The 18,684-nt window shown below is 18.8% G+C and overlaps 2 protein-coding genes across 2 annotated transcripts; both read right to left on the bottom strand.

Annotated features, from left to right (window-relative positions):
• Positions 1-772: 772 nt before the first annotated feature.
• Positions 773-1,761, bottom strand: MKS88_005218 (fam-l protein; the record flags this gene model as incomplete). Its single annotated transcript, XM_067218461.1, has 2 exons — positions 773-1,549; positions 1,675-1,761. 2 exons carry the CDS (start codon positions 1,759-1,761, stop codon positions 773-775), a joined length of 864 nt encoding a protein of 287 aa, XP_067071591.1.
• Positions 1,762-6,958: 5,197 nt separating this feature from the next.
• Positions 6,959-7,762, bottom strand: MKS88_005217 (uncharacterized protein; the record flags this gene model as incomplete). The annotated part of the gene is made up of 2 exons (XM_067218460.1): positions 6,959-7,546; positions 7,676-7,762. 2 exons carry the CDS (start codon positions 7,760-7,762, stop codon positions 6,959-6,961), a joined length of 675 nt encoding a protein of 224 aa, XP_067071590.1.
• Positions 7,763-18,684: the final 10,922 nt, after the last annotated feature.

Below are 18,684 nucleotides of genomic sequence, written 5' to 3'. Positions count from 1 at the left end.
TTTATATCTTCAATTAATTGTAAAATTTTAGAATCTTCTATTCACTAAACATGTATAATTAATAACTAAAAATGAAATTATTTTATTATATATTCATAATTTCACATTTATATGATTCAAAAAAAAAAAAAGATTAGTTAAAAATATTTTTATAATAAATATGTTTTATAATATATTTCTCATAGAATACATTTTTCAGAATAAATGTGAAGTTTTCGCTTTAGTTAATAAATATATATTTACATATCAATGCAACAAAATATATTCAATTCCTTTCATTAAATAAAAAGCAAGGAACATTTATTATTAATTTAAAAATCATAATTAATTTCCATAATATATTGAAAAAGTAATAATTTTATATTAGTATGTAAAGTAGAAGTATACGCAACATTTTTATCTAGAATAAATTATTACACTTCAATAAAATTATATGAATTTTGTTATTATATATTAATTTTAATGTATATGTATATACAATTCACAAAAACTATTTTATAAGATATATAAATATTTGAATCCACATTATTTTATTAAACGCAAACGATACTTTTAATGCAAACTGCAAAAAATTAAAACATGCAAATTCACAAAAGAAAGAAGAACGCATATTTTGACTGTTGTATATCAAAAAGGCAAAGTATATATTGGTTCTTTAAAAAAATATGAGCAGTTAGTTTTTATTTAATGAGTATATAACCAAATATATTAAAAATAATACTTCATATTAAGGACTACTTTACAGAAGTAAACATATTCCTTATTATTCACTTCACCTTTTCCTGTACTTAATTTTTTCATATTTTTTAACTTTTTTGTGGTAATAAAAAATAGCCAATATAAAGGTGACACCTAATATAAGGAAGGGTATGAAATATATCAAAATACCAAATATTGGTCCTAAAAAACAGGCCTTATGGGTACCTGTATCTAAATTAGAACATGCCGATAACCATGGTAATTTATCCTTCAACCATACTAAAAAATCATTCAACCATCCATTATTCTGTTCCGTCAATGTTTTTAAATATTCTGTCAAACCTATTAGTCCCCAAGATCCTCCATCACTTTCAAATGCATAACCCACTGATAAATCTACTACGAATACTGTTAATAAGAACAAAAACAATAATAAAGGTAAAACAATTCTCAATCCGTATTTTTTACGTACTAACTTTTTGTAAGTCTTATTGCTAATTGTCCTGCTATTTTTAAGAAAATCCATGTAATCGAGTTCTTTGAATATTTTTTTTTCAACATGAGAATATTTTTTTGTTTCAAACATACAAGATTTATTTGTTATATTTTGTTTGTGACCTTCCTGATTTGTTGATGAACGCCCATTTGATTGTTTATTTTTTGACTTTTCCCAACATTCATAATTATATGAATCTTTTTTTTTTTTCATTGCATTATTTGGTATCTCTTCATTTAAACCTACAATGCTTGAATCCTTAGGATGTTTACATTTTGCTAGTAAGCGATAAGTTATTGTATCTAATTTTTTAACGAAGTTGCAATTCCCATGGAAATATTTTTTAAACATTCTCTTAAAAAAAAAATGTAAAAAATTTTCAAAAAAAATAAATTAACTAATAGAAAAAAGAAATATTAATAATAATAAATCTGGAAAAATATGAATAATTCAAATATCCATAAATAATCAAATCATACTATGTCATTGCTAAAATAGTATATCCACGTTAAAAGGATAAAAGCACCAATTTTTATAATTAAGATAAACTTAATTTTTTGCCCCATGATACAGAACTTGATATTCTAGTATAGTAATTATAAATAAAATTAATACTAATATAACTAAATTTTAATGATAGAGAATATTATATTTAATTTAAAACTTTTTTTTACTATGGCTCCTTAAATATTTGATAAAATATATATAAATATAATGAATCTTACATCTTATGAAAAGAATGATTATAATAAAAATTAATTTTATAAATTTTATCTTAAATTTAATTAGTAATAAAAACTAACTTTTCAATAAAATAAAACAATATGAATTCATTAATGGATGTTGAAAATATACAATTCAATTATTTAATGTAATCAATGAATTAAATAATATTATTGTAAATTCAACCTGATCGAAAATACAAAAATAGTTTACTTCTTATATAGAGATATTGAATTTATATATAGTATAGAACGTATAGAATATATATATAATACACTTCTATACATACTAAAAAAATAATTATTAAATTTTAGTATGTTATCTATTAATAATTCTAATGTTATAAACATTTTTTATGAGTACAAACTATTATTCATAAAAATATTAATTATTAAATCAATATAATTAGAGTGATAACAAATAAAACAGTAATATTTTGTATAACATTTATATTACATTAATTATAATATATTCTTTAGTTAATATGTAAATAAGTATATTAACTTTTGTTCAATAATACATTTAATAAATTCAATATACAGCAAAGTACATAATCCATAAATAAATATATATTTTAAAGATAAACAAAAAATTATTCTTTATATTGTATGGTAACTAATAAAAATCATAATTTTTAAGTTTAATTTATATATTATTTTTAAATGAAAAACCTTTATATTCATCTACCCATTTTTTTTTTTTTTTTAAATATATTTATACATTTAGGAGATATATTAAATTAGTAAAAAAAAAAAAATAGGAATTGAAGTTAAAATTGCTAAGGAGATATTTTAACAATTTCATTAATTTAAAAATATATCAAAAGCAATAAATCCACAAATAGGCATAACAAACAGGGAATAATATATACATATAAAGTAATGAAGAATAGCAATATATACTCTACTAAAATATATGATTTAGTAATTCATCCATTTACAATTTTGTAACTAATATATTATTTTTTTATTATTTCTTTTAATGTATAGTGTCTAGATAACATATTAGAGAAGAAGGATATTAAATAAACATAAATACATAAATAAATAATATTTCATTAAAAATAGGTTTAACAGAAGAAAAATATTATTCTCAAATACCTCTATTCCTTAAATGGTATACAGAAGATGCTGATAATCAAAAAAATATTATAAGTACAAAAAATTACTGTAATAGTCTGATATATAATTTTATTTTATCATTTTAATAAATTTTTATGTTCCAAATGTACAATTAAAAAAACAAAGAAAGAAAAATATAACTAAATTTAAAATGTTATTTTTAATTTGGAAAAAAAAAAAAAAAAGATATATCAAGTAAGTAATATTATTATATATAAATATAATTTTAATGTATTCTTATATTATTGTGGTAACATAATTTATAAAGGATCTTATTTTGTTATATATTCTCCCAAAAATTGGTAATCCTGCCTTTTTGATCTCAGTTATTATTTCTATATAAAATATATATTAAACTATTTAAAAAATATACAGTAATACGTATATATAAAATATGAAATAATTCATGAAAAACATATGAATTATATAATAATTCCTTGTTAAACAATTAATTTTTGAGTAGTTTTTTTCAGATATAAGAATATTCATTTTTTCTAAAAATGTTTTTGATGAATTTTTTCAGAAATGTATCTATACTTGCCTATTTTATTTATGTTCCCTAAATTATGAAATCAAATAAAAAGTACTTTAATTTGGTAATAAAATATTAACTTTCTCCTCATTATATATATAACATAAGGCAATGTGATTATAAACATATATATAAATATTTTTTTTTTAACATGTATATCATTACTACCACTAAATTTTACATAATGATTATAAAAAAGCCATATACTTCAAAATTTCTTTTTCAAAGTTAAACAAAAAAAATAAATATAATAAAATAAAATAATATTATATAACCAATTAGAGTACTATATATTAATTAAGTATTGTAAAAGATTATAAAAGCAATTAAGAATGGTACTCTAAGAATTTTGCTTAACACAGTATACAACAAACACTTTAATTTCATATAAAAGTTTTAATATTTAAAATTTTCAATTTACCAATGATTTTTTTAAAAATATAATATAATACAGTAGAACTAAAGAATTATTATGAAATCAAAAAAGTCATACAAAAGAATTTCTTATTTTATTATAATACATTCTCTCTAATTTTTTAGGTAAATAAAAAAATATATATTTAATTTATTACATATTACTTTAAAGAAGTATTTGGTATCCTTTATATATATATTCAACGTAAATGTAACGTACACTATTAGACAAAGTTCCCAATATAATATTCATTAGATACAAATTAACAAATATAGATAATGGTTATATTAATAGTATTAACAGTATATATATTTTATCTTTTTTGTTTTTTTTTCTTGTTTTTTTATGTATTTTCTTTCATAGAAATATTATAATATAATATTATTTTAAATTAAAAAATATTTTAAATTAATATATAATTTGTATGTATTTTTCTAATGCACCACAGTAAATATAACATAATCACTTTCTGTATAATAATTATTTTCAATGATTTTTCAGTATACTATAAAAAGTATTTCATGGCTTATTATACTAGATACTTATTCATGCACAATATTTATATTCATAAATTATATTATTTTACATAAAATATAATGGAGAAGTATAAAAATACTTTAAAAAATTTCATAAATTATACATTTACTATGTCCATGTCGGATGAATAAAAAAAAAAAAAAAAAAAATGACTTTATTTAAAAGCTTTCATCTACATAATTTTCACGTAAGATGTGATAAACATTATTAGTCAATAATTCCATAAAATAATTTAAAATGTTCTTTAAGTTCATTTTCTTTAAAACCTAATTTTCATTAGCACTTAGGTAAATTACTAGAATGCATAATACTGAATTGGTAATATGAAAGTACCTAGTTTCCAAATATAAATATACTACATAGTGAAATATTATAATTGTGATAAAAAATATAAAAAAAATATTTATAGAAATAAATAGATTAAGTAAAATTAAATGATTATACATTAATATTTTAGTAGTACATTTATTTTTCTTAATTAAAATATATAAATATACACAAAAATATATAAAGGAAAACAAAAAGCAAAAGGTTAAAATAAATTTTCTACTATGAAATACATATAGCACAATTAGAAATAAATATATGTAGGATACATAAACGTATATTTTATTTCTTACATTAATTTTTTTTGAGTCAAATTGAATTGATTCCATAGCAAATATTAGTTATTATTTATAGTATTTTGAAAAATAAAATGCTATTATATATATAAAATTAATTTCATTAAATTTGTATTTAATTATTAATATTAAACAAAATATAAAAAAAATAATAATGTTACTTAATTTTTTATTATTATGATTAGAAATTTCCTAATGCAAAATATTTTATTAGTTAGTTCCACTCTTTTTAGCCCTAAAAAATATGAATTAATGAATAAGACATGTATATACAAACTCAGTGTCAAGAAATGAGCATATTAGGGTATGTAACGCCTATAAATAAAACACATGATAAATACAATCTTCATTTTTATTAGAATTTATTCATAATCAAATTTTATTTATCAAATACAAGCATGTAAAATTCTCTTATGTACATTTTTCATAAAATGTTATATTTTTTTCTTTTTCAATGATATATTTTATAGAAATATTACTATACATTACTTTAAACCTAATATAACCTATAAATTTAACAAAAAAATGATATAATTATAAAAAAAAAACAAATAAATTCTATTTATATTTATTTCCTTTTATTACAATAAAAAAGTAGCATTATTAGTATCAAAATATTGATAAATTTTTAATATTAATTTTCCATATTTTAAAATATTTTAGGAAATTATTAATACTATTTTTATCTCACATACAGAAAAATCTACATACAGTGTAAGCTTCAAAATAATTATGTTCGCGAGCTCTATTAAGGAAAGAAATCGTATTTATTTTCGTTTTCCTTATAAATACTTGAACTTGTACATATGCACGGTTAATTTTTATAAAATAATTATTATTATAAGACAAAAAAAAGTTTATTTCTAAAGTAATACTTAATAACTTATTGTTCTTTGTTCATTAAATACTCAGGTTACATAGTAAGAAAAATATACAAATTCAAGTAGGATATACATACATAACTTTCATTATAATATATACTTAAGTAATTCTAATAAATTGAATTAAAAGAACATCTTAAGTAAGCAATATACATAGTGAACCCTTTCCTTATATAGTTACAATTTTATATAATCCCTATTTATTGATCAATTTTATATAATTAACTTTTAGAATAAATATGATCAATTATATATGTATAATTTCAAATATATAAATCATACAAAAATTTAAACATTTACAAAAAACTCTTTTGCATCGCATACTTATTGCAGTTCATCTAACATAATATTATTTATAATAAATACTAACTAAATTTTTTCTTTACAAAAACAAAATATTACAATTTTTTCCTTATATTATACGCAAAAAAGACATCTACAATTGACATAAAACAATTAATACATTATTTTTAATTGAATCACAAAACAGTCATTTTTTTACTGTAAAATAATGAAACAAATGAAAACAAAAAAAGTGTACTTCCTAATATAAAACATGAATTTTCCTAAAAATTTAATGGTATAATAACAAATTCACATTTCTATATGAACTTTATGGAACATATACAAATTTTGCAAAAAAAATATAAAATCACGCATATATTATGTCAGTGTATTGAACTACGCGCAAAAAAAGTTTTTAAATGTTAATTTATAAAATTAAGCAATCAAATTGACTAAGAATTTATAACAAAAACTTTTATATCTTATATAAAAACAGATATACATGCTCACGTGGAACCATAAAAATTACGTAATTACATGCACTCTTCTTATAAAATTATTATACATAAGAATATTACATAACTATTTTTATAATTTAAAATTTTTTTCCTGTGAAACAACCATACAATTATTACAAATTTTACTATTATTTTTTCCTTATCATTCTATATTTTTTAATTTTTTTATAGGTATAAATAATACCTAATACAATAGATATGATCATTGCAAATATCAAACCTAGTAAAATTATTGTTAACAAATCACTACTAATTTTAATAGATCGTTCTTTAAATCTATGAACTAATTTAAAAAATACTGATAAACTCAATACTAACAAAGATAATGGAATAAGTGCTAATTTTATCTTTTTTCTATTTATGGCTTTACACTTTTCCCAATCGTTGATTTCTTCGTTATTCCTTATTTTGTCAAAGGAATCTAATAAACTGAATATTTTTTTTTCACACAATACATCCACTCTACTAAATAACGAAGATTTATTACTTTTAGCTACTTTACCCCATTCCACTCTTTTTAATGTACTATCTTTTAATTCTTCGTTTTTTAATAATGTGTCTTTGTTATTTTCAGATATATCTTCTTCATCTAGTACTTTGCTATATAATACATCAAATTTTCCATTCACTGAATAATGCGCTAACAGTCGATTAATTGTTAAGTATAAATTTCTATCTAACTTATACGTCTTATCCAATAACCCACTGCATCTATTCTAAAAAAGAAAATGTAAACAAATATTATTTATAAATATATATATTTCAACGCTAAGAAAATGTTATTTTTAAAAATAAAATATTCAATAACAAAAAATAAAGTATTATAAGAAATATTATTATAATACCAGATTATTGTTATAATGAATTATCCAAATTAAAAGAGTAAAGATAAAGATTTTAATAAAAATAGTGGAATTGAAATTTTCTTTCATTGTATATATCATTAATTTTTTTTATATATTAACCAATGCAAAAGATAACTATAGTTTAATATATTGAAAATGTTAAATGAATCTGTTAATATTTTATCATTTTTCGTTTATTTAATTTATTTTAAATTCTACAAAATGAATTATTATAGATATGCTTCATATATTTTTTACAAACACAAAATAATTTTAAAATTTAGAATAATTTCTATATAGGTTATTATAGAAATAAAATTTAATAAAAATAAATGATAATTGTTCATAATATTTAAATTAATTATTTAATAGCAAAGAGATTAAGTTTTTATTTATAAATTAATTTAGAAAAAAAGAATATAATAAGAAAATTATTAAGATGATATGAAAACAAAAATTATTTATTAAGTGATAAAATTTTTGCATTCATATAAAAGAAAGTATAGTACGTAGAAAATGTATACTAATATATATTCACAAAATAATTATGAAATTTTACTTTGTTTCTAAGAAATAATTCTAATTTCTAACATTTTTTTTTGTGTTACTTCACGCATTAGTTAAATAAATTAATGTGACCCTAAAAATAATAGAAAAAGAACATGTAGATATGGAAAATATTTTTTTGTTTTATCGAATATTCATTATTATTTAGCTACAACATTTTCTTATATAAATTTTTATGAATTAAGAAAGTAAAATTTTTAGTTATTAAAAAATATATTAAATTATGTATATATTTTTAAAAATACCATAATAATGCTTATATTTTTGTATAATAATTTCTACAATAGTATAATTTGTATCTAATTCAAAATAAAAAATTTTTTTATATAGTCTAAATTTTAATAATGCACAAATTAACTTTTTCTTTTTTTCTTTTATTTTCCTAAGCACCACGTAAGTAACACTGTCAAAAAGGGATAAGCTAATATATACATATATAAAATATAGAGCTTATATAATATATTTATTTTAGAATTACAAATTTGGAAAAAATATAATAAAATTAAATACTTATAATTTTACATAAAATTTGTTTTTACACTATAATTAGCAAAAAAAAAAAAAATTGTTATATAAATATTTGAAAATTAATTTTATAAATTTTTTTCCCTATATTCTCAGGTATTTGAGAGAATTCTTTTTTGTTTTGTGTCCAGTATTCACATCCTATTACAGGTTGATTATATATTATATTTATAATATTCATAACTAATATACGCAAAACATAACTTCAATATAAAACATTTTAAATATTATAAATTGTTGTTCTCTATACTCTCTTCTATATTGTTATTAATCAAAATATTTTTAAAATAAATTGAATAGAACATAAGGAACTTAAACAAAAAAAAAAAGTAAAACAAGGGATAACAAAATTCATAAAATAAAATACAAAAAAAAAAAAAATTAAACAATTAATTCCTTCATTTGATATGTTTATTAAACATATATATTACAAATTAATCTTTTATGTGATGTAATTATTTAAAAAGTCTTATTATCAATCAATATTTATATTTATCCTTTTATTGTTATTTAATTTTCTTCAAATTATATATCTCTTACGTTCTATTTCAAGGAGTGTATTAAAAGTTGAAATACTTTATTTATGTTATAATATAATAATATACAATTCTGGTATTATGTTTATATGGTTCGATAATTTTAATTACCAATTAATGCCTTACGTTCCATAAATTAAAACATGATATTTTTTACTATACACAGGCAAAAATATAATTCCATATAGTTATCAAATTCAGATTTATAACCAAAAATAAATAACACTATTTTAATCTATATATTCAAATATATCTATGAATAATTACATAAAAATAATTGGGAGACTCCAATATATTTTGTATTAAATAATATAAGATACTAATCTATTTAAATAGAATTATAGTATTGTGGCTTTTTATTAAAAAATTATAATTTATTTAAAATTTTTTAACTATATGTTCTATTTTTACTATACTATATACTGATAATTTTTAATAATTTCTATAAGTATACAAAATTATTTTTATTAAATAATGTACATACTTATACAATTTATTAATTAAAATTTAGTTAAAATTATACAAATTATGTACAGAAGTGCTAATACACAAATATAGAAGAACATATATATATATAATAAATTATACTATTAAAAAAAAATTATTCAATGATATAATATGTACAATAAATATATAATTTTTATATAAATAATACATTTATAATATAAAGTGCCATAAGCACATTTTAATTTCACGTAATTTCCATAACCATAAAAACTATTTAGTATAACATTTATATTATAAATTCTAGTCACTGTGTACAACATAGTAAATATAAAAAAACAAAAACAGAAACAAAAGACGTAATACATTTATAAATATTAATTTTATATAAATATTTTTATTTCACTTATTAATGTTTCCTTTATATATTGTTTTATGGTTAGACATTTGTTGTTCTTATTGCAAATATAATATGAATTTTATATAAAAATATATGCATACCTGAGATATTATATCGAAATATTGATATTATATATCTCCAGTTGTGATATATTTCTTTAAGGTAATAAAATATACCAATAATATAAAATCAATATTAATGTATATAATTATTTTAGAGTTCCTATATAAATTCAGAGATAGTTTATAATTTTATAATTCCTCTTAATGTGTATTAATTTTAAAATTCAGCTATTTATAAAAAGTATAAATTGGTATTTTACTATCATATTGTTATTTAGAACGAACAAGATTGTTAATGTAAAATCACCATCAATAATTATTTTCATTAGCTAATATTCACGAATTTAAATATAAATTATTTGCTTATTATAAAAAAAGTGATAAAACTAATTATGAAAAAATTAATTAATAAATAATTTTTAATAATTTATTTTGATCATGAATATTAGTTTTAAAGGTTATAATGCAATAAACGACTATAATACACACAAATTTATATCTGTTAGGAAACATATACAACACAAAACTAGATTTTTAATTAAAAAGGATGAAAGAGAAGCTTTTAGGAAGTTATGTTAAGAACTAAGTAATTATGCATATGGATGCACTACCATATGAAACTATAATATTGTGGGAATGAGTAACAAAGGATTGGATAAAATATAACTATTGAAATATAAATAACCATGAAATACGTCCTGTAATTATATAAAAAAAAATCTAACAAATTATTATACTTATAATATGAAGAAATGTTCTCGGAAAAAAAAAAAAAAAGTGATCTGGCTAAAATAGAACACATAAAAAATAGAAACCCATGTAATTCTGATACATACTTAAGTATATGTATCGAGTATAATGTGGGAATTGAGACAAAAAAGCTGCATTTTAATGAAAATAAAAAACTATTTGAAACATTTTACTAAAAAAACTAACAAAAAACTAAAGAAAAAAAAGAAAACAACAAAAAAGTACATAGTTAACAAGGTACTTAATTCTTATTGTTTTAAAGACTTAACGAATGACAATCCTTGAATATAGTATCATCTCCTCAACCTTTATCTAAAAACATAGAAACAAGATGACCAAAATAAGCACAAATAATACATGATGTTTCATCTGGATCCTATGTTTTAACAGAAAAAAATTTTGCAAAAAATTCCGAAGAAACAGATAAAAATAAACAGAAACTACAACTCCCACCTTTATGTGAATCGGAAGAAGAAGTTCAAATATCATCATCACCTGAATATCCAAATATACAAATCGAATAAAACATATGCAACCTGAAAAATGACAAGTTCTTATAAATTCTAAATCTCCATCCCTAAAAATTACAGGAAAATCTATGTTACGGGTTCCAGAAGCTCAAGTTATAATAACTCTCCATAAACTAGAAACTATTATGTTATCTCTTTAAGCATCGAAGTCCAGCTCACTTTCTCTTTTTACTTTTGTATCCCCCAAAATTCCATGTACCCCTAATGCTACATGTTTCTATATTTTTGAAATAACCACCGTAAATAATATATATATTTAAAAACAAGCTACATATCCAGTAAAAAAATTACCTATTACACAGATATCATCTATTTTTATAATCTTTCTTCTTATTATTTTATTTATCCTTTTATTAAAATAACATAAAACATAAATATTAATAATATATTAAACATTTACTTATTGCAATAATTTATTTTATAAATCGGTCCTTTTCATATCCTAGTTCTTACTAATGAAAATATTCAAAAAATCAAAAGAGATAAAAAGAAGACAAGAGAAATTTCTTATAATATTAGTACCATAACATTCTGACAAAAAAATAAAAATGAATTATTAAAACATCATAATTTGAAACATTCTATATAAGATGAAAAAGAAATTATAAAAAAAATAAAAGTACATGAACAGAATATAATAAAAAATGTAAATGATCTAAAATAAAGGACAAATACAAAACTATCATATAAATATGTATTCAACTTCTAGAAGAATACAAAAATGAAGAATTAAAATTCAAAAAAAGAGAATACTCTGTAATGTGCATAGCAGAACTTACAAATAACATATATAAAAGGTTTCATAATTTAAAAAAGGATTAATAAATAATGGAAAATAATAGAAGTAGCATTTCCATTGAAAAATAAAAAGTTCTAAGGAATAAATGAAAGGAAAAACATAAAAAACTTTCTCAAAATTTCAAAAAAGTATAATGGTTTAATAATTTGAAAAAAAAGGGAAAAATAATAAGATTACCTAGAAACAAAATATTCATAGAGAAAAAATAGATTTTTATAAAGACAAATACATATATAGAAAAAGTTGACATCAAAAAAGGACATATTTATAGAACAATATTTTGAACAGAACTGATTTATGGGACTGGCAAGAGAATTACAGAACATGCCATTTGAATACGAAATTTAATATATTAAAAATGACATATAACTAATAAATATAGAATAATTGGAGCACAAAAAATTTTATCAAGAATAATATAAATATGTAAAAAAAAAAATACTAGTAAAACTGTGTATACTCGTACTTATGATGATAATCTAAAAATGCAAAAATGAGAATATTATAAAAAATAGTGAATCATACTTTGATAATTCCATAAATAAATAGAAGAGAAAAGTAAATTTAGGAAAAAAATTAGAAGTAAAAAAAAACATAACTGTTAACAGAGCTGTTTTGGTAAATAAGTAAAATAAGTTAATATAAATAAAATAGACGAATATCGCTTTATAAAAGAAATATATCATTCGATAAGAGAAAATGATACACAAATAAGTTTCATAGTTAACTATAAGGACGTATATAAATCCGCTCGAATATCAAGAAAACATATTTTATAAATTAATAAGCATACATTCAATGCATATTCAGATAATACAAAAAAGCAAACATTTGTTGTCAATGAAAAACATTTCTTAAATATTTCAATGTCATAATGGAACAAAGAAGTAGAAAAATGTAAAGTAATGTGCAATATAAAGGAAAAATGCAAGCGTTAAATACGATTACTAAAAAGCGAGTATTTAAAAAATATTCCTAATATATATAACTTTTTCTATTTCTTTAAGCATATCTATAAAAAATTTTAAATATTTTATTCATTAAAAATAGAAATATTTTAATGTATATACAAAAAACAATTAATTTTTTTGTATTAACCATTAGTATATCAATTCACGAAATTTTAAACAATCTTTCTTGCTTGAATCCGTAATAACCATTATATTCAGTAAAATTACAATATATGTTAATTTTGTAATGTATAATTTTAAAATGCACATGAATTTCTTACATAAAAATATATGTATATATATATTATTTTTAGGGATTAATAAACATAAATTTTTATCACATTCACATTTGTTCGAATATTTATTAATTTCTTAATTATTATTATGTTAAATATATATAAGCGATGAAAATATACAAGAATTTAAGTTTTGTTTTTTCATACAATTTAATGTATTTATTAATATTATACATATAAAATTCATGAATAACATAACTTTCTTAAACTATGTTTCATCATCATTAAATGCTTATAATATTATTCTCAGATAAATATCCCTTTAATGATATTACAGGAAGGGGTTCTTTTTTTGATTTTATTTTCATGTATAACTAGACAGATAAAATTATAGAAATTTATACTTCATATATATAAATATATTCTAAATCATTAACTATTTTTCGTTACAAAACATTACAAAAAGTATTTTTACACAATGAAAAATTTTATCGATTCTAAAAAATAAAATTTTTTTAAAAATTTGCTTATATATATATATGCATAAATGAAGATAATTAAAAATAGAAATTTATTATTTATTATAAACATAAGAAGTATAAAGAAAAGATTTTAACATTTTCATTTTAGATATATATTTTACAGGGCAAAAATATTAATAAATCTGGAATATGTTTTTATATAGTCATAATAAATTTAACTGAATCATATTCAATAAAAGGTGAAAAAGAGATAATATCATTTTAATAATGTATGGTAAAAAAAACATACACAATATTAGCTACCAATTATTTATTACGCTTAAATTTGATGCTTCTTATGAGTTAATAATAATTTTGTTTTCATTTCTATATCTTAAGCAATTTTCTTGTGTAATTAGATGCATGTCCTTATTAAATACCTCAAAATATTTAATAATTTCATCTTAAAAATCGTTAAAATTTAAATTAATTCTCCATATATAATACTTTATAGCATATTTAACATTAAGGTATTTATTTCTTTTTATTAATTTTTTTTATTTTTATAATATTTCCTTATTTTTATCTCAAAATATCAAAAAAATAATTATTGTTAAAGTCTTTATTTTTAAAATCATTTCGTATAATTTATTATTAATATTTTTTAATTAAATTTAAAACCACTATGTTCCAAGAAAACTTATGTAAATCCATGTTCTACGTTATTTTCAAAAATAGAAATATAATTTATGCAATATTATAATATTAACATCAAACAATGTATATTTTACTATTAATAGACCATTAACATTTTGTGCTAAATATATATAATTATGTTATTATTGTATATATTATGTGTACTGACTAAATTTTATTAAATTGCTATATTTATATATATAAATTAATGGTTGTTCTAATTATGTACATTGCAAATTATTTAAAAATAAATTTATATATGTATGACTTCGTAAAATATTAATATATCTTGCTTTATTTTAATCGTAATGTAAAAATTTTAAATAATATTTTTCTACAAGTTAACTTTTATACATTCTGTCGAGTAATATGATTACATTCTATTACAACAAATAAACTTAGCTTTTTAATAATATATATACATAATTCATAAATTTTTTTGTAGTAAATTATCTACAGCCCTCTTGTAATTATTTTATAACAATTTAAATTTTTTAAAATATTATTATACTTATATTACTTTAATTAATAAAAATATTTACATAGAAAATTTTCAAAAATACTATTTTTTGATGCACTTTATCCACTGTTACTTTTTAGTATAAGTTATGATTATCACTAACTAAAGTGAGCTACGTAGTCCTAAATTTTAAAGTAATAAGAAACAAAAAAAAAATTATTATATATATTCTAATGAATATTACCGAACAAATTATAATTATAAAATTTTTATTATCACAAAATATTAGTTATCCTAAAATAAATTCGACATGATGACTAAAACAAGTAAATTATTCTTCTTCATTAAAATTTTTTCATTTTTCTTTTCAGTGTGAATATGGCAGTATTCCTATGAAGTTGGATAATTATTACGCACAATATTTATACATTTTTTGTAATATTAAATTCTTATTTCTAAATCTAATATATTATTTATATTGAAACATAAATATTTTTTTAAATATTTACCATAATTTCTAGAAAAATACATTAGGAAAATCATCTATTAAGAAAATAAACTTAAGTAATACGTTAGATTTAAGTGTATGAAGAATAATATACTTAATAACATATGTATACCCAGAATATATAGAAAAATTGTCAGAAATAAGGTTCAAAGATACATTTCAGAAATCATATAATTCATTCAATGATATGATTATAGAGGATATACTGGAAAATTAGGACAGAATAAAAAAAAAAAAAATCATTAAAAAGTTATCATATGAAAGTATTATGTGCAAATTGTAAAAAAAGAAATATTAAAACTTCCAGATATTGAAAATAAAATGAACCGTAATTTAGAAGATATATCTAACAAAGAATTAAAAGAATGCGTAAGACAATAAATTCAATTATAGTAAAAAATTGTCTAGGCTAAAATGATCACCAAACTATTGTATCCAGAGTTTTTTTTTCCCCCAATTATATGCATTTTTATTTATTCCTTTATACTCCTACGTACATATAAAAAATAATAAGTTAAAGTAGTTTAAAATGTATAACAATTTAGATTATTATTAGATAATTTATGAACTTTCCTTAGGTATTTACTAAAGAATGGTTCCTTTAAATCTTTGAATTGATTGCAGTCGTCATAATTCCCATGATATATTAGGTATTTAAGAGCACACAAAGCTCTTGATATATATTTGATACATTAAATATATTCTTTTAAATTTATATATATATGTATATAATTAATCTCAATGTTATCCTTATATCACCTAGTTTAAATAGTTAATTTATATTTCTTGTGTTTACTTATAAAATAAATATTTCATAAGATTTATAAGAAAATGTAAATTAATTTATTATTTGTTTTTTTATTTTACTTTTTTACTTGTTGATTTTACTAATATTACCTAAGATATATTTTTACTATTACTTTTACTAAGTTTTTAAGTTGTTGAAATTATGTACATTTTTTCATTTGCATTTTAACATATATGTAAATTCTTATAGAAATTGATTTATTAGGATTTATAATTATTCCCCTTATGTTAATTTATGTACAGAGCCCGCATATATTTATTTTATATTTTAAGATAATTTTCCTTAAAAGAGCAGCATAACATTAAAGATCTATTATTAAATTTAAAAATTAATTTCGTAATAATTTTTAGTCAATTAAAATATTTTTCATTTAAAAGTGTCAAATTTTTCTAATGATTTATTTTGTTTTATGAAAAAAAATAATAAAGTATTGGATTACATAACATATATTACTAACAAAAACATTTTATCATGTTCAATTTTTAAGCTAGTAAATTTTTATAACATTCGTTATTGTTTTATATTCTTTGCTTTTTGTATTATTCTCTCAAAAGTAATGTAATATTTTATTTATTTTGTTAATTCTTATTGTCTAAATTCTTTCTTTTCTATATAATCCACTAAAATAGACAATATAAATATGGAAAAAAATTAATACAAGTATATACGTACATTTCACTTATTATATATTTCTTTCTATTATTGGTAATGTTACATAGTTGTCGAAGTGAATATGCTTGATAAAATTTTATCTGTGCCTTCCATATATGAATGATTACTAAGAATAAAAAAACACCAAGGAAATATGAAATGTTAACTGAACATTTATGTAAATAAAAATCCAGTTAAAATAATAAATATGTATAATTGAAAAAGTTATATTTTTATTACAACTTCTTATAACTAACAGTTAACTTCATTTTCACATACAATCAAAGCCCAATAATAAACTTCCTAATGAATAATATTCGTAACATAATAATAAAACAAAGAATTTATATTTCATAATACAATCCTGTTGTATCAACTGAACGTCCACATTGTTACATAAAACATGTATTTGACGTACTGTATTTGTATAATGATTAAACAATAAATTAAACTATAAATAAATAAATATATAGACAGAGTACATGTAATTTTTCAATAAATTCAAAATTGAAAGACATATTGAATACCAATTGAATGTATTATTTATGGGAATAATTTTATTTTATTATCATTTCTATGGAAGGTATAAACAACTCAAAGCGAATGTAGTGAATAATATAATCATTTAAAAGTGTTATTTTAAAAAAAAAAAATTTGCTTTGTCTAATATGTATTATTATGCTTCATACATGATGAATCCATAATATTCGTGAATTCAATTATTTTTTACTCCTGAATAATAAGTAATTCTTTTCCCATTTATATTAATTTCTATTTTTCATTTCAAAGATATTATTATGTATGCAACTTACATAAAATAACTTTCTTTTATTTATTAATTATACATAGAAGACGAACTTTATATAATAAAGAAAAATACAAAAAAAATTAAATTTAAATTTCAAATTATTCATATATAAATATGTTAATTTCATATGAATATTATTTCTCTTTCGGAATTAACTTCTATTTCAGTAATTATATAATTCTAAATTCATTCAGCTCTTCACATTTCAAAAATATATATTTTTTAGTTTTTTACTGATTAATTCACTTACAATAAATCATCATCATACCTTAAAATAATAAATATTACATATTTATTCATTTATTCTTTACTACCCAAGATGAATAACTTGAATTAAAGCATTCTAACGTACCTCAATTTAATTATTGTATTAAATCTTGTAATCATATATATTTATCTTTCAACAAAAAAAATTAAAACCGTAAAGTATTATCCTTTCCTCAGCTCATCAATATAATACATATTCCTTATTGCTGCTTTAGAAATAAATATATATTAAAATATTTTTAATATATAATTGATGTAAAATTTTAATAATTTTCTCGTTTATGATAAATCTTTATACACCTTTATTATGCTTTACAAGTTTATAAAGTAATTAATATCATCTTTGATAATACACAATTTTAAAATTAATAGATAAATATATATAAAACAATAATTTATAATATATTATAATTTTTACAATTTCGACTACATACATTTACAAGTACATAATACTAAACACTAATCACTATATCAATAGAACAAATAAAAATATATAACTATCATATATGTATGTTTTACGATACATTAAAATAAGTATTAATTGTTAAAAA

This window comes from Plasmodium brasilianum, chromosome 13, assembly GCF_023973825.1.
Source record: "Plasmodium brasilianum strain Bolivian I chromosome 13, whole genome shotgun sequence".
Classification (NCBI taxonomy): Eukaryota; Apicomplexa; class Aconoidasida; order Haemosporida; family Plasmodiidae; genus Plasmodium; species Plasmodium brasilianum.
This window is presented reverse-complemented; position numbering and strand designations above follow the sequence as displayed.